The sequence below is a fragment of the Tachypleus tridentatus genome, chromosome 13, assembly GCF_004210375.1.
Source record: "Tachypleus tridentatus isolate NWPU-2018 chromosome 13, ASM421037v1, whole genome shotgun sequence".
Classification (NCBI taxonomy): Eukaryota; Metazoa; Arthropoda; class Merostomata; order Xiphosura; family Limulidae; genus Tachypleus; species Tachypleus tridentatus.
Window position 1 is genome coordinate 161,166,984 of NC_134837.1, and position 18,798 is coordinate 161,185,781.

Consider the following 18,798-nt stretch of genomic DNA (forward strand, 5'->3'; position numbering starts at 1 on the left):
AACAAAATTATTAAAAATTGTTACTTTAAAGAGAGGACTGTGGATCCTAAAAACAAAATATAGAAATAAATAGGTAACGTAAGGTGAAAATAAACAAACAGGCTTAAGATTTGAGATATAGCGTTGACAGTATTTCCTCAAGCTACAAATCTCTATTTCAACTCTCCTAAATATCACAGCTTTTAGACATGAAGTCAAAATAGGGTTCTGTAGCTTAAGGAAATAACGTCAACACTATGTGACAAATCTTAAGCTTTTTGTTTCATTTTATGCGACTGCATTTTCACTTCAAAGTAGCTGTCCTGTTTCTGTATTTCATACTGTTCCTATTTTCTTTTCAAATTCCCCTCGGTAGACTCAGCAGATAGCCTGATGTGACTTTGCTATAAAAAATCACACACATTATCTTTTTAAATTAATGATTTTTAACAATGTTATTTCTTTATTTTTATGTCCATCATGGACATAAATATGTATAATAACAATACTTTCCTGTTTGAAACAGTTTAGCTTAATGACATGGGTAGTTGCTTTAAGATGCTTTGTTGAGAACAACCTATCGATTGTCTTTATGCAGATTAGATGACTATTGGTCCTGTTATAACTTCCATAAAGTTATCTTTGACAGTGGTACTGCGTGTGTGATCATTATGATATATAGTAATCAACATACCACACGTTCTGTAAAGGCTTGTAAAATATGTTCAGTTATTATATTATATTTACACCCTGTAGCTATATGTGAAATCTGTAAACCCTGGATTGGAGGGGCTAATAAACTACACTAGGATGGTGTATGAACTGAATTTTGTAACGGCATGAATTTTATTCATACAATGCAAATTTGTTAGGACTTGTAACGACATATATATATATATAGGCTTTATACTATATATGTAAAAACGGCTGTTATGGATAGAGAAAGCTCTATGTAGAGGAGCGAACAATGTTTCGACCTTCTTCGGTCATCGTCAGGTTCACAAAGGAGTTCACAAAGGTTCACGATGACCGAAGAAGGTCGAAACGTTGTTCGCTCCTCTACATAGAGCTTTCTCTATCCATACCAGCCGTTTTTACATATATATATATTTTTTACAAGTGGGTTTTGTCGTCATCATCACGGATACAGGCTTTATAGTTTTTCAAGTTGTAAAGTCGTATATATATGTATATACCCATATTAGTTTTTCAAGTTATATAGATATATACATATATACTCAATGCCAGTATAAGAAACTATGTAGTAATATAATAGCATATGTATAAACATAACAATTTTTTTGTGTTTCTTATAGTTCTCATGTTTTCCCTACGTTTCCCTATTCCTTCCTCCTATTCACTGGTCAGATTTCTTCTTAGTGATATTTCGAAAAACCGAAAACATGTTAGTTAACAACTATGAGTTGTTTAGAATAATATACCCTCTTCTTTATCCATTTCTGATGGTGTTTAAATTGCGAATCTTCTACGACCCTCTTCCATTGTGATGACCCTAAATTTTGGTAGGACGTTTATCTTAAACTAATTAAACTGAATGTATAGCTACATAATTCTTCCCTCTCTTTTACCTATAATCACCATCACTTTTATCATTTCCTGCTTGCACAATTTTTGCCAATTTTTATAGTCAGCTTGAACTATGGATACTCCATCTGAACTTTCTATAAAATTTAAAATTAGGCAGTGTGAGCAATAATTCGACGCTTCGAATCGGAATTTAGTCTAGTGCTATCTTTTAAACTACGGCTTAAATATATCTGTTATGAGAGCCTAGCTGATACGGTTCATAATGATTTAGTGTGGCTATTAAACATTTTATCGCATTAGTTCGAGATATTAAAATTCAAGCTGCAAGTAAAATTATCATGTTTGAGAATATAACGAGCATTCATAGTTTCTGTTTAAATTATCCATATCTAAAACGCAAAGCAATGGGCTTATATATGCCTAGACGAAGCGCGTATAAAATTTTACAAGTAGAAAAGCAGCCTTTTCAAATAAAACATATACATCTAAAACAAAGCTTTAAATAAAGCTTAGTGTTTTTAAAGTAAGTATTCTATGAATGTGCGTAATAAAATTTAATACCATGTGTATTGTTTTTTTTCTCCTTCACATAACATAAAGGTTAGCTCTTTAAAGACACCGATCGTATAGTGTACAAAGCATTGAGTATTTACATTTTACAGTTCTCTAATGAATGGTCTTGTATTATTGAATGATAATTTCTGTTTCACGCTGTACTAAAGATTCTTAAAGGAACGCTAGATATAATTTAAAAAACAAGCTTCAAGGGGCAATATCTCCTTATTACTAGAATCATATATTTTTTAGTTTGTTAAATACAAAAAATAATGTAAAAAGTGCCTTAAACAATGCGCAATGATCCGTTTAATAATATTGTACAAGTTGCTGAAGGCTGGCGAAACAAAAATAATATTTTAAAAATAATAATAATTACTTTGTTTCATGATGCAGAATATTTAACAATATCGCCCACCACAACAGCAAAAATAATAACAAAAATAATCTAAATAAATTTCAAAAAATATATTTTATTTGGAAGTAAATTAAGAATTCATCTACTTATGTAAATCTCTTTAAATTGATGGGAATATTATTCACAAGTTTCTAATTATTTCTAATATTAGACTTATGAGCACCCTACACCCTATAAGATAATGTATTACTTTCTATTTTCACACAGGTATGGTGACATGGTTCCAGCTACAATTATGGGCAAGATTGTAGGTGGTGTCTGCTCTCTGAGTGGTGTGCTTGTGATTGCACTTCCGGTTCCGGTTATTGTTTCAAACTTTTCTCGAATTTATCATCAAAATCAAAGGGCAGATAAACGTAAAGCACAAAAGGTATTTCTATATATATTATTTTTATTTAAATAAAGATATACTTAGTATTGAACTCTATGATTTTTAGATATTTATTCCTTGAATGATATTATTAATCACGTAATTACAAAATAAGTTATTTTTCTCATCTGCAATGCAATGAAATGTCAAATATAATAAATGTGATTCATGGCATTAATTACTTAATGTTTATAATAATTAATTAATATTTATAAGTAAGGATACTAGCGTAGGAAAGTTTTTACCTCTTCGATTCTGGAATAACTTATATTTAGAATGAGAACCCTATGTACATCATCTGCTCTTCCAGATACTTAAGTAACCGCTGGTTGGGTCAATTAGGTCTTAACATATCATTCTGTTACTCAGTGTGTACTGAGAACCATAATTTGTTTTAAAACTCTTTAGGTTCGGAAAATTATAATTTCTTAAATATTCCGTAATCAGCTATGAATCTCTCATCGATCGTAGTTAAAAATATAAAAAATAACAATCATACGTTGATTTATTTCAGAAGTTACCAGTTTTATTTGATTATAAATTTTTAATGATCGATATTTTTCTCTATTTTTCAAACTTAAACTCAGACGATTATTAGTGATCATAAACTTTATGGGTAGAGTTTATGAAACTAATATGATCATCTAATTTTTAGTTTTTGAATATTCTAACTTACGATTTTAGGTACTGGTGGTAAAGTTATAGTTCAAAATCGTAATTTTCAGAAACTTCGGGAAATATGGATTTTTCAGATTTTTCCTGAAGTTGAATATATTTTAAATATTTTTTCAGGACTAACTTTCAATTTACGCTAAAGAACTCACTATTATGGATTTATTAGGCACAATAGAAGTTTGTTTTTAGTGAAAGCTTAAGAGTGGAATTCTTGGAGAAATATAATTGTTTAGAAGTCATAAGAAATTTACAAAGACTCATTTATATTCTAACCATTGTAACGTGTACTTTTACAGTTTGACAAAATCAAACATTAATTCATCTAAAATATTCCAGCTCAATTAAAACCAACTTTGACTCTACTTACCTTCTAGAAATCAAGAATGGCTAGAATTCGAATTGCCAAGGCAAGGAGTGGTGCAGCTTTTGTTAACAAGAAGAAAGAGGCCGAAGCCAGAATCGCTGCACAAGAGTCTGGACAGGAGATTGAAGATGTCACAGAAGATATTTTTGAACTTCAACACCATCATCTTCTTCAATGTCTCGAAAAAACGACAGTGGGTACCTTAGTGTGAAAACTTAAAACTTATCAAATACAAGTTAATTAATTGTAGTTAATATCTGAAGGTACTGAGTAAAAAGTCAAATCTAATAAAGAATATTTATGTAAAATACCCAGAGATCAATTTTATATAATATATATATGGTTTATTCGGAAGATTGCAAGAAACTAGTTAGGATTTGCAGTTTGATTTGTTTGTTTTTGAATTTTGCGCAAAGCTACACGAGGGTTATCTGCGCTAACCATCCCTAATTTAGCAGTGCAAAACTAGAGGAAAGGCAGCTAGTCATCACCACCCACCGTCAACTCTTGAGCTACTCTTTTACAAACAAAAGTGGAATTTACCGTCACATTATAACGCCCCCACAGCTGAAAGGGCGAGCATGTTTGGTGATTCGAACCCTCGACCCTGAGATTACGAGTCCAGTGCCTTAACCATCTGGCCATGCTAGGCTTAGGATTTTGATAATGCATAAATATCCCTGACACAATGAGTGCACAGCAGATGTTTTCTACGTTATTATCAATGACTATCACAAATAAACGACTGTTTTATTGGAAACTGACATTTTCATTTGTTGTTTGAAAGCAATATTATTGTCACGTTGATAAATAAAAATAAAATGGTTAGAAAAAATCAATTTAATAAAACACCTAATATAATTAATGATGTCAGAAAAAATACGTAGGTTCGAAAAGTTTTGATACAAATTTACAAAACCCATAATGTGGGTGCTTTCGATAGATCTATCTTTCAAAAACGTTTGATTTATAGGATTTTTTTATCAGTTTGACACCGAATATAATATCATTTTGTATAAGAATACGATTACTAAAAGTAGATAATCATATCTATTCAAAGAATCAGGTTGACTATGAATTCTTATAATTCAGAATTTATTTATGTGAAGAACAAGCAAAATATACTTATATATATATATAGTTACTATCATAAAGGAATTATATCCTTATAGAAACAACAGAAATTAACATAGTTTGTCTTTTTACTTAGTTGAAATAACTGACAGAGTATAAATTAATGTGATCTGATTTTAATTTATCTATACCATTAAATACAACAGAAGTAAACATGGGATATTTTTGTACTTATCAGTACAAAAACGAAGTATAAATAAACGTAGCTGTTTTGTTTAATTTAGCAATACCATTAGATACAACATGAACTAGCATACCTTACTGCAATACTTAGTCGTACCAATACTTATAGTTAGTTGGAATGACCAGTTTTCTTTACTTTAGTCATACCATTGCTTACACCAGGAGTTATAACAGACTACTTCATTAACTAGCTATGTCAGTATATAGTGTTTGTTTTAGAGCCTGACTATATTGCGTTATCCGCAGTGTCCACCTCGGGGTAGTCAAGCAGTGGATCTTAGCGTAGTAAGTGCATAAACTTACCTAAAGACATAATACACTGTAATAATTAACATGGTGTGTTTTATTTAATATAGCTACACCTTTATATTACAAAGAAACTAAAATTAGTCATTTCTATACCTAAATGTACAAACGGAGCAGAAATTAACGTTATTTTTTTTAATTAAGTATACTACTAAATACAACAGGAAACTACCATGATCTATTTTTATGCCAACAGAAAGAGTTGTAATAACGTGACTTACTTTGTTTAATTTAGATATACCATTATATGCAAGAGATACCAATATTGTTCATTTCTTTACCTAACTGAACGTGATCTATTTTGTTTAATTTAGTTATATCATTAGATTCAACAGGAACTAACATGGATTTATTTTACAACTAGCTTTATTAACAGACAGAGTAGAAGTTAACGTGAAATGATTTTATTGTTCATATATACCCTTAGATGCAATAGAACTAATATATTTTACTTCCTAACCAGGCTATATCAAAACACAAATTAACGTGACATGTTTCGTTTAATTTAGCTACATCGGTAGATACGACAAAAATGAACATAAACTGTTTATTTACTTAACTGTATCAAGAAACAAAGTGCAAATTAACGTGATATTTTCAGTTTAACTTACCTAACCATTAGTTACAGCATGAACTAATATAAGCTATTTCTTTATCAAGCTGTAGCAACATACAAATTCATAAAATAATGTAACTATTTTATTTAATTTATCTCAATCTATTAAATATAATAGGAATTAACTATGGCTGTTTCTATATGCTAGATGTGCCAAACACAGAATAAAAATTAATATAACATGTTATTATTATTATTTTCTCAGATCAAATATACTCCTATATTCAACAGCAACAACTTAGACTATTTTGTTGTATTGTTATAGGAACACAAACATTAAATAACCTTTCTATTTTTCTAATTCAGATAATATTACAAATGACACTACCATATGCTATTTTTTTACCTAGTTGTATCAACAGATAAAGAACAAATTAACATGACATAATCTGTTTAATTTATTTATACCATTAGATATACCACGAACATGATACTTGTTTACCGAACTGTACCATCAGACACAATTATAAAGTGACCCGTTTTGTTTAATTCAGCTGTATAATAAGATACAAAAGGAACTACCATAAATTATTTCCCTACCAGTGGTACCAACATACAGAGTAGAAATTAGCATGACCTGTTTTTCTTAATTCCACTCTGCCTTAAAATACAATCGAATCCGGGGCACTACTCTGTGCTACCTAGGTCTGCGCAACAGCAAGTGTACTACGACAAGGATTCTAGGCGTTTACTGTGAAGAGAGGAGATCCCATCTTCTGGTATTATTACTCTAACGCGCAGCTGAAGGTTTAATGAATTCGAATTATACTTGCTTCATAAAATAAATCAACAAAAACGCAATGTATATTTTTTTCTGGAGGTAGAATTAGGAAAAGGTTCATTTCCATGTCTTCTTATTATACGAATTTCGTCATACAATGTAAACTTGACGTATAGTTTCCTTGGTACAATTGAGTAGAAACAAGTTGGTTTTGAAAGTATTATTCTTTATCTAATTGAAAGGGCTCTAGGAATCTTTGAAAGTCTGTTTTAGTACGTGAAGTTCCTATTCGAAACTAGTTTAATGGAATTTCCTTATGATTTATGAGATTATATAATAAGTTTGTTCGGGATAATAAGCGACGTCTAGTTACTTTTATACACTGCTAGTCTGTTTGTTGTCACGCTCACTCTAAACGATGCCTCGCGCTCATTTCCAGTCTTCTTTCATATCGTTTTATCAATGTACAATGTACATTCGCCATAGCACTGACTTCACTGTATTAAGCAATGAAATTACACAAAACTACTAATAAAATTCTCGTCGCTTGAAGTATAACAGTTCACAATATTAAGAATTATTATAGAAAATCTAAATCAGTATTAGCCTTTCCTGTTCACAAGTTAACTGTCTAGACGTTAGCCAAATGCTGAACCATCAAATTAAGGGATATCTTGCTTAATGTTCTATTCCTTCTGCCTTATCGGAAAGAATATCTTAAATATACGGATTTATTATAAAAGGTTTAAATGCTCTGGTATGTTTTACTTAGGGCTTACAAAACTCAATATAAAAGCATGGCCAAGATTCCAGTAAGTTTTTTTTTATTGTTGTTTATCTAATCATCCCACAGGCATAGCGACAGAAGTTCATACTTTTCAGGAGAAAAATAACCACAGGTTAAGTCTGTTGAAACATATGCAAGAGATGATTTTTAACTGTTTCAGGAATATGGTAGTTTTGAAATAACATGAGGAATCAGTTGTATAAGCAGGTAAGTATTTTTGTGTGAATGTTAAAAATAGTCAGCTTTCCTTAATTTATTCTCACAATATTAAATATTAATCTATAATTTGTTTCCGAGGTATCAACCATTAAGGAAAATATATTCTCCTATCCTCAACGTCGCTATTTCTCTAAATTTTAAATGTTCTGATATATTGTAATAATGAGATGTCGCTCATACGCTAAACGATCATCTCAATAGGACAGAGAATTTGTGGATCTTGAGATCCCATACAATGGTCAACCAAACCGACTTTCGTCCACACCTCCTCTGTCCCCAGCGCCCTCTCTGTCATCTAATGATAACCCTTTGTGTTCCTGTTGTGGAAGACGGTGTGGAAGAAAAAAATATCAGGTAATTTTTATCTTGATAGGACTTTATTTGCGGTTCCTGTTTTTACCCAAATTCTTGTTGTTGTTCTTGATGGCAGAGTATATGATATTAACAAAAAATCTTAATGTAAATATGAGACGAAATAAAACAGTAACTAAAAACACTAAAAGTAAAAGAAACTATTGTTTTGATGGAACGTTGTGTTTTAATTTAACTATTCTATATTCAATATGTGGTTTAGCCTTTATTAAAACTTGCATATTATAAATGTTATAAGAACAATTTTTGACATGCGCATTAACTGCCAAATGTATGTTTGATGATATCTCGATTTACGAAACATAAACTATTAAATTTTGAAAACAAAGCAGTGAATAAACTAATGAAAGCCTGAAATAACTTTATAATGTTTGTCGTAATACCTCATTTGTAACTTACACGCTATTTCATAAGTAGCTTTCAACAAACACACGTGTATCTTATATATACACGTTTATATATATATATAAACACTGCTGGCCAAAATCTTAAGGTCGATGAACATAAAGAAAAAATATGCATCTTGCGTTGTTAGACTCAACCACTTATTTGAGTAGAGCTTCGAAAGATGAAAGTAAGAAAATGGAAAATAAAAATATAAAACATTTTTAGCATTTAATAGGGAAAATGTAAATACTATGAAATTAGCCTTAATACTAGCTGGTCAAAAGTTTAAGACCATACTGAAACGAATCGTTAATCGGTAAACATGTAACGAAATTTAGTCATTTGTGTTCAAGCATTAGCGTTGTGAACATCTCCCACTGATATCTCTTGTGTTACATTGGGTAAAAACATGGCAAAGACTAAAAAGTTGACAGAGTATGAACGTGGCAGAATTGTCGAGCTGCAAAAGCAAGGTCTCTCTCAACGTGCCATCGCTGGTGAGATTAAGCGTAGTAAAACTGCTGTTGCAAGTCTCTTAAAAGACCCTTAAGGATACGGAACGAGAATTTCAAGTGGTCGGCCTAAGAAAATTTCGCCGGTGTTGAGCAGGAGGATTCGACGAGTTGTCTGGCAAGACACCAGCCGATCGTCAAACCAGATTAAGGCCCTTACGGGCGCAGAATGCAGCTCAAAAACATTAAGACGGCATCAACGAGAGAAAGGATTTAAAAACCGTAAACGTCTTCAAAGGCCAAGCCTCCTTCCACACCACAAAACAACTCGGTTAAACTTTGCCTAGAAGCATCAAACATGGGACGTAGAAAAGTGGACGAAGGTTTTATTCTCTGATGAGAACAAATTTAACCTGGATGGTCCAAATGGCTTCCAACGTTACTGGCACGATAAGGATATCCCACCGGAGACATTTTCTACACAACACAGTGGAGGAGGTTCCATCATGATCTGGGGTGCTTTCTCTTTCCATGGAACAATGGAGCTTCAGGTTATGCAGGGGCGTCAAACAGCAGCTGGCTATACTGGCATGTTGAAGAGAGCATCCTTATTGACTGAAAGCCCTCGCTTGTGTGGAAATGACTCGATCTTTCAACAGGACAATGCTGCAATCCACAATGACCGCAAGACAGAGGACTTTTTCATGCAAATAACGTGATTCTTTTGAACCATCCTGCGTGCTTGCCCCAGCTGAACCTCATTGAAAATATTTGGGGGTGGATGGCAAGGGAAGTCTATAGAAATGGTCGTCAATTCCAAACAGTGCATGATCTTCGTGAAGCCACCTTCACCACTTGGAATATCATTCCAGCCACCCTTCTGCAAATGCTTATATCGACCATGCCAAGCAAATATTTGAAGTTATTCGCAATGTCGGCCGTGCAACTCACTACTGAGTCCTCTTGTTGGGCATTTCCTACCCTGTTTAGGACTTCTTTTTAGTACGGTCTTAAACTTTTGATCAGCTAGTATTTAGGCTAATTTCATAGTGTTCACATTTTCCCTATTAAATGCTAAAAATGTTTTTTTTTTATTTTTCCTTTTCTTATTTTCATCTTTCGAAGCTCTACTCACAAATAAGTGGTTGAGTCTAACAATGCAAAATGCATAATTTTTCTTTATGTTCATTGACCTTAAGATTTTGGCCAGCAGTGTATATATCAAATGGTTCGTCTTACTGCTACGTCTCAAAAGAATCCCAGTTGAAGAAACTTGATAACGTGGGTGCTTTTAAAGGTAGGTTATACTTCTTTAGGGAGTGAAACAGGAATGAACACTAAATGTGAAAACTGATTAATAGTGGTATCCAATGAAGTCATTGATGTCTATAGCCTATATTTTATTCCATGTATTTTTCTAAATGTAATAACTGTAGCAAAATTACCGTACTTGTCGAAATTAAATAAAAGTAGATTCAATGTGTTACTGTAAATTAATTTACTCGTGTTTCAATAACAATGATAATTTCTATTAGGCCATACAAATTTAATCATCTGTGCTCTCTCACTTCTCTATCTGTTTCCTAACTCTATTTGTATGACAGCAGTCTAGAAACTTTTCTGGATATTTTGTAGAAAAAAGTATAACACTTTATTGAATAAATGAGATAAATATTTTATCAGTAATATTCCGTAATATTCGTTTGTTTTGTTTTCTAAGAAAATATTCATTCATACATCGGATTTTTAACTTTTATTGTACTCATTCTAAGCTGTAGCTTTTCCCATCGGGTTGTAGTTTCTCTTAGCACCAGATCATAAAAGAAATAATATCACAGTTAACACTCACTCGGAATACTCTCGTTTCCGTCTGTTTAGAAAAACACCTGGAATGCGATTAGAAACTGTGTTTGGATTTCTTTCAACGACAGGTTTCAAATTTCATGATCACATTTAACACTAACTTGATGACTAAGTTAACATCAGTGTGACAGTTAAAACAGAAATACCGAAATTATTATTTTTCAATGAAAATTTGAAGTCAAATAATATTTCTCTTACTAAATTATCATAACATTCAAGAATTAGCAGTAAATGTAGCTCAAATATCGTAAATAACATGCAAAAAGAACATGTCAAGAAGGATAAAAATTGAATGATTGTCTCTCTTACGTCACAAGCATGCTCGTTACTGACAAAATTAGATATGCTAAATACTTTTAGTAGAAAACATAAAATAGTTTGTATTTCATAACAAAATATATATTTTAAAAGAATGGACATTATTAATTTTATTTTAAAAAGTAGCACTTACAAAATTTATTTGACCTACTTTTCTGCCAGTGACGAATCACCAAAAACCAGTCAGATCAATATACATTCCTACTGTTGAATCTGTTATTTCTAGGTATGAAGGAAAAGCTCGAGCGATATTCCAGTTGGAGAAGACATTGTGTTAAAAAATTACCAAAGAATTAGTAAATTGAACAAAAAGTAATTCGTTTAAATTAGTAAATCAGATAATTAATTTTGCATGGCCTAAAATGTCATATTTTGTTAAACTTTTATCTTTTTTTTCTAATTTATTCTTTTATCTTGGTCGCTGTTTCCTGCTTAATGACATTCAATCCTCTCCTCCTTCCTGGTCCAACATTTGCACGTATTTCTCTCCCTTTTTTTGCAGGCCGTCTTAGATAGGACGTCTAGTAAGGTAGGTAACTCTATATCTTGACCACCAGGTTCAAAGTTTACATGTAAATAAGTAGACAATAATAATCAGAAACACAAATATTATGTTAATATTGATATTACTAACTTATGTTTGTTACAGAGCAGTTAGCCTCTGGAAATATAGAGTTAATGATTTCCTTAATTTTTAAAACAGAGGTAACTATGTAAAACTATATTCTCAAAATTATATCTTTAAAACATGAGTATAAATGATAAGAAAAGCACAATAAAACGGGTTTATCCGCACGTTCAAAACATTATATTATATAAGTCCTTCAATTCTGTCCGAAGGCCATCATCAGGTTTACTGAACAATGAAGAATCCTTATATTTTAATTTATAATTTTTACTGTTAAAGATGAAGAGTCTCGTACGAGTATGTTTCATTTCTTGTACCAAATCACCTGAAAGTTAAATATTCTGAAACTGGGTTTTATTTCGAAGACAGAATATTTGAACCGTTTCTAAAGATGAACTTCCCTCGATTTACTGTCTCAAAATGATCCTTACTTCTTGGAGGATATCACAAACAAAAAAGAAGAGAAAGATAACTTCCCACCCAGCTTTATTAAATAGGGTATCAAAATGCATTGAAGAGTCATGATAGAATGAGTTCCATAGATAAATGTTATTAGTTTGTAAAACCATAAAACAAACGTGAAAAACTTTAAAACAAAGGGGAACTTCCGAGGTGAGACAATAGTTTCCAGGCAGAATTGTCCTATATTGAAACAATGTCTGGTATTTTCTAAAGCAGTGGCGGCGCAAAGGGGGGCTTGGGGGCCTTGAGCCCCCCAAAAATGAGACAAGCCCCCTCAGCCCCCAATATGTTACCTACATATATTCATAAAATATGGAAAACGCTTCCTCTTTTACATATACGCATATTTTCATAAACAGATTCTTTCTAATTTGTAATAATGAATTATTAATCAGAGTATTAGTTTCCAATAAAAACTGCATTGAAAATGCAGTTAAAAACCTTTCTGAAATGTACCTTGGTATTTACATTATTATAATTTACCATCTCTACTTCATATTGATGGTATCTTGGGAAGCCCCTCTACAGTTTACCTCAGCCTCCCTCAGCCCCCCCCCCTCAACGAAAATATCCTGGCGCCGCCACTGTTTTAAAGAGAAAAATCAGGAAAATTTTGTAACGATTTAATATTTTTAAGTTTCAGGTTAATTAAAATTATAATTAATTGCGCGCATCTAGTTTAGTGCTTTCGAAAAAGCAGTTATAGCTAATTGAAATCAAAGTGATAATTCGGACTTAGTTTTTATTGGAATCTTAAGTATAAGACTCGTTGTTGTTGCTTTCTCACGTACATAATCCTATTTGATTAGCTGTTTTAGCTGGCTCACAGAGTGGAAATTTTGTTTTAACATATCCATGACAACCTATTATTAAATATGTTCCATAAGATGGTTGTTGAGCATAATCAAAAATCATACGCGACTCATACAAGTGCATATTAATATAAAAGTAATGAATAATTTCCAGTATTGAGGTTAAAGTAACTATGTTCTGTACTTTATTTAGTGTTATTGTATTATACTCAATGACAAAGTTAAAATTATTTTGTTTTTTGGTTATTTCGAGATGTAAGTATATTCCGTTATCTTACATGTAATCTAATATTTTTAACTTTGCCTTCTGTTTGGGGGAGGTTACTGCGTTTTCCATATATATACTTCATACATACAACTGTTTATATTTTGAATTACCTGTCACTTTTCCTCTTCATTCAGCAACACAGTGGAGTAGGAACATCAGATCAAGATGAAGAATTGAATGACATTCAAGTACGGATTATGTCAAACAGGACACCTTCTTCCAGCGATTCACATCAACAAAATATCAGTCTCTCTAGGTCTAGCTTGAACAACACAATACCAATGGTAACTGCAGTAACTTCGCCGCCAGGAGGTGGTAGTGTCATCACAACTGTAGTGACAATGTCCCAGCCTAGTCCTAATTCTGAGACGGAGGCTATTTTGTCTGCCGAAACGACGAGCACAGCATCACCTTCTCCTGGTAACACGAGCACGGGTCCCATGGTTCGGATATCAACACTTTAACACGGTTCTATATAAAGAAGTGTAGGTTCCTTATGAAATATTTGTGGTTCGTTGTAACAAGGGTAAGCGGCTAAAACTGGCCGAGCACTTGATTAGTAAATAATTCCATTGCCACAAACTGAGGTTGTGATCCTGACAAACAGACGGCATCCTGAAAGCCTGCCCAGGTAATGTACTTCCACTATACTTTCCTCCTTGTGCCATGCTCTGCCCATCTGTGCTAAAACCGGATCTACCTATATTTCCTCATTCAGCCTTTCCAAAACTCCTACATCACCCCAGTACAGGAGTGATATCAGTTCACAACTGATTTGCCTGTTGTATTCACTGTACGAGGCTAAATTTTATTTTTCTTCAAGTGACCTCTACAAGTTTAAATCCAAAGTAAAATAACAAATCAAATCATTTATGCACTCGTATAAGTGTTTTCTTTTAAACTTAAGTTTGACCATTTATTATTTTTTACTTTATTTTAACTAATTATAAATAATTCATGCTGTTAATATTTTTCCTCATATTAAAAATAAGTCACTGTATAATGGGTACCTGTAAATATATTCCAATACAATGCCATTAACTTTAGCTGTCTGATATTTTCAGAACTACTGATTTTGATTTATTCAAAAAAGAAAAAAAAAAAAGTATGGCTGTGTAAAAAGTTTCTCCACACAAAGCTACTTACACAGTATTCACCACAGTTCAGAAAAATAAAAATGTATATCTTTAGTCTTATCCACAACAATATCCGCAGTTCGTAAAAACACAATCCAGCTCATGATTTTTTTGTCTGAAATTTTTACGATCTCTAAGGATTTTTCAATTAAAAAAATCTAGTGAATGAAATAAAACCCATTTAACTTTAAATAATATAAATCAAGCTGTATGAATATAATATTCTGTCACCTTAAATAAATGTCCTTAGTTTATCAACCTGTTTGTATAACTTGCTGATTAAAAGCAAACTTTTGGCATATATTTTATATTTTGTACTGAATATTTCATATATTAGTATCTACCTTTGATCTAATAACTGATACCTAGTCAATGTGAGAATACGTAATCTGTGTTACGGTGTTGTTGTTGTATTACTAGTTAATTATCTCACGTTATTCGAAATGTACTTACGAAATAATTAAATACAACCATGCATGCGTCACATATTTTTTGGGTGGGTAAAGCAGAAATGATGTCAACATTTGAAATAAGTTTCCAGTCTAGTTTTAATTATTAATGAAGAGTTTGGTTTTGAAATTGTTTCACCATTTTTTTTTCATAATAATAAATACAAGATAAGCTCAAACTATATGTTGAAGATGTAAAAAAAAAAAAACTTAAATTTCCTGTATCTATGAATTTACTGAATATATATGTGAGTGTAAATAGAAGAAGCTCCACGTGTCAAGAAGTGTAGAATATACAGAGCGTGACATAAATTTATAATGTTATAATGTTTTATCGCCCTTTATTACACGTTCTACGTGTCACGTATTACCACTTTATAAGTTTAATGTCTAATGTACTTCGTTATACTGTAAATGCAGAAATAAAAGTAGATGTCATCATACGTGAAAACATAATTTAGATAAACTTGAAAAATCTCACTTCTTGTGAGCGATTGAAATAAAACATGCAATAATAAATTGCGGTATTATTTGAACAAACAAAATAACCAATAGCTTTTTAAACTGGTTGTAAAACGAGACCCATCTCGGTATTAAAATTGTGTGATAAATGCTCATAAACTCTTAAATGAAAATTTTAGCTCAAACTGATTGTCTTGTATTGTCCATATCACAAACCAATTTTCAACTATGTTCAGCGTGGATTTAATCCAACAGTATCTCGTGCATTCAAAATATATTTTACTGTATATGAATTCCTTTAATTATTTGCAACGTCACTCGTGCTAAGGCGAAACCATTTGAAAAAGAAATAATAATAACGTGGTTATACTAAGCCTAAAATATTGTGAGAAATTGCATTATGCGTATAATCGAATAAGTTATTTAATTGTAGTATAGCATGTTACACCCTAGTTGGAGTAATCATAGTTACGCCCTTCTTTAACTAGCATTTCAGAAAAATAAATGTGCATAATAACTGAGCTCCACAGTATTTATGAATATAGTCAGTCCCCCGAGTTTTTTTAACTAATGTATTTATGCAAAGAAAGACCTGTCATGAGTATTCAGTTACCGATTCCAATGGAATATTTCCATGGCTCTGGAAAGGAATTAATTGCAAATAATTTATAGATACACGTTTTATTTTACTTATATTTGATAAATCACTTTCTGTTTTTTAACTAATAGATATTTAAAGAGCTTTATGAAAAGAATATTGGACTACAATAATCCTATCAAGAGAATAATAAAGTAAATTACACCTTGATCTGCTAGACGATTTCACGATCAGTTGTGCTATTTTATCAGTTAGCTATTTGCCTATAAAAGTAGGTGTTTAATTCGGATAATACGAGTTGGCTTCTTGATACAATTATCTAAACAAAATTACCTGAAATGTTAAAGTGCCCAGCCACTTACTAAACAGATAACTGTTTATCCGTCGTTTGTAAGAAATTTCATCCAAGGTGCCAACAGAGTAAAATAGTTAACTGTTTGTTTTTTGGGTGAACTTAAAACCCAGGTGCTCAGTAATTTAACAATATTTTAGGCATCTTATGTGTCACTGATTTATAAACCTAGGAGCCCAGTAACTGTAAAAAAGTAATAAAGCTTGTGATTGATGAACTCATGTATAAATATCAAATGTATAAATTCCAATTTACGCATTGGATGACGGGATCTAATATAGTCTTACGTGCCTGTTGACTGCAAAACGTAGGCTTTTCACACTTGATTAATTGAATTAATCCAACTTACTGTCATATATTGTCATGATATGCTACATGCTTGATGGTAAGCTGAAAGAGAACTTTTGGTATGTTTTTTTTTTATTATAGCCAAACATTTATGATGTCTATTAAAGTATATATTCACCTTATTCTAGAAGATGACCTATAGATTATTGAATCTTTCAATATCTGATCTTCCACTAAAGTAGATTTATTGATATTGTTCTAGTCTGTTCATTGTCAACTTTAGGTTGTTAGAGAATAATGTACAGTTTCAAATATCATTAATGTATATTCATGTATTATAATGTATTATGAAGCCTTGTATTACTTCGATACTCTAGAAAGTGATTTTGAACCAAACAATGATTTATGATAGTCCTATAAATCTACCTTCATATATTTGTTACATTTTGTGCTGCATTTGATCGTGATTTCAGACTTTGTGCAAGTTAAATAAATTCATCTCTGTTATGTAATATTATCTGTTTACTAAACGTTTGTGCTTAATGAAATATACCAGTATGCACATTCACACACGTATCTGTAACGACTTCATTCGGGGAAGATTTTAGATTATACCTATATTTTACAGTATTATCGTAAGAGTGAAGATTGAAACATATTACTAGCCAGCTCTGATAACAGGAAAACTACAATACGGTGTAAAGTTTTACACAATCGCAAATTAAATTATTCATTGTGCACAAAAACTTTCGAATATAAAAAACACACGTATGATTGTTTGACGTATAAAAGTGCATTTCTGTAAGCACTTTACTTAGTTTTCAACCCTAAATGTGAAAGAAGAAATTGGTTAAATTTGCTTCATAGAATTATTATTGCGAATTTTTATACCAAACATGAAGCTTTGATATTATTCTAAAAGGCTATCACGTACCCGGAACTGAAGAGTCAAATGTCAGATTAAGATAGAAATATATAAAAAAACTTTTAACAAAAAAGTGTGAAATTGACATTAAATTTGAACACAGCAAATTAGACATAAATTTTTAAATGTTTCTAATACAAGGAAGTGAATGCTTTTATCTGAACATTAATTTATAAGTATGATTACGAAAATATAGGATGATTATATGTTTAATATGCACATTTAGTTGATTCAATAGAAAAAAGCTAAAGATATAATCTCTGTACGTGGTTGGAAAAAATTACTTTTATCAGTCAACTTGAGATTAAAAACCATTTTGAAAATAACACAAATCCTGAAACATTTCGGTAAAACATATGGCTGCATGTAATAGATTATAAATTCGGACAACGATTCGGTAGGCACTCATGAGACAAATTCAAGAGAACCGATCTGGATCTAATCTTGTCCAGGTAGTCTAGTTCTTTCAGAAACACACATCAGGCTATAGAAATACATAATATTAAATGTACCAGTTTAGCTTAGCTTGAGTATTAAATTTTAAATACTTTGTTTTTCAAATAATTTATATTTTTTGTCATTCTATATAATTTAATCCTCTATCTTAAGCGATTTTACTTTTGTCAACTACACTTGTGGTTTCTAAAAATATATTTTACCTGAATATATATATATTGCATACATACCTTTACATCTTTAAGAAATGTAGAAATATTCAAAATTAATTACAACTTTATATACAAAGGACATATGTGACAGAGTTTGTTTGTTTGTTTTTTGGAATTTCGCACAAAGCTACTCGAGGGCTATCTGTGCTAGCCGTCCCTAATTTAGCAGTGTAAGACTAGAGGGAAGGCAGCTAGTCATCACCACCCACCGCCAACTCTTGGGCTACTCTTTTACCAACGAATAGTGGGATTGACCGTAACATTATACATCCCCACGGCTGGGAGGGCGATCATGTTTAGCGCGACGCGGGCCCGCGACCCTCGGATTACGAGTCGCACGCCTTACGCGCTTGGCCATGCCAGGCCCATGTGACAGAGTAAGCACTACATTATTATATTAGTATTGTCAAATATACATCACATTATTTCCACGTATTTCACTCGATGCAGTTTTTCTTACTTTCGCTAATGTAATTTGTGTAA

At 31.8% G+C, this 18,798-nt stretch overlaps 1 protein-coding gene across 2 annotated transcripts in view; it reads left to right on the forward strand.

Annotated features, from left to right (window-relative positions):
* The window catches only part of LOC143238867 (potassium voltage-gated channel protein Shal-like), a 114,278-nt gene extending 96,942 nt beyond the window's left edge, over positions 1 to 17,336 (forward strand). The window contains exons 2-6 of one of the 2 annotated variants that reach the window (XM_076479459.1): positions 2,708 to 2,870; positions 3,920 to 4,102; positions 8,077 to 8,229; positions 11,770 to 11,796; positions 13,572 to 17,336. In XM_076479459.1, the coding sequence (XP_076335574.1) occupies positions 2,708 to 2,870; positions 3,920 to 4,102; positions 8,077 to 8,229; positions 11,770 to 11,796; positions 13,572 to 13,901 (856 nt within the window). In that variant the 3' untranslated portion in view covers positions 13,902 to 17,336. The remainder of the gene's footprint in view (positions 1 to 2,707; positions 2,871 to 3,919; positions 4,103 to 8,076; positions 8,230 to 11,769; positions 11,797 to 13,571) is intronic. The other variant, XM_076479460.1, reaches the window with a different exon arrangement.
* The last annotated feature ends 1,462 nt before the right edge of the window (positions 17,337 to 18,798 follow it).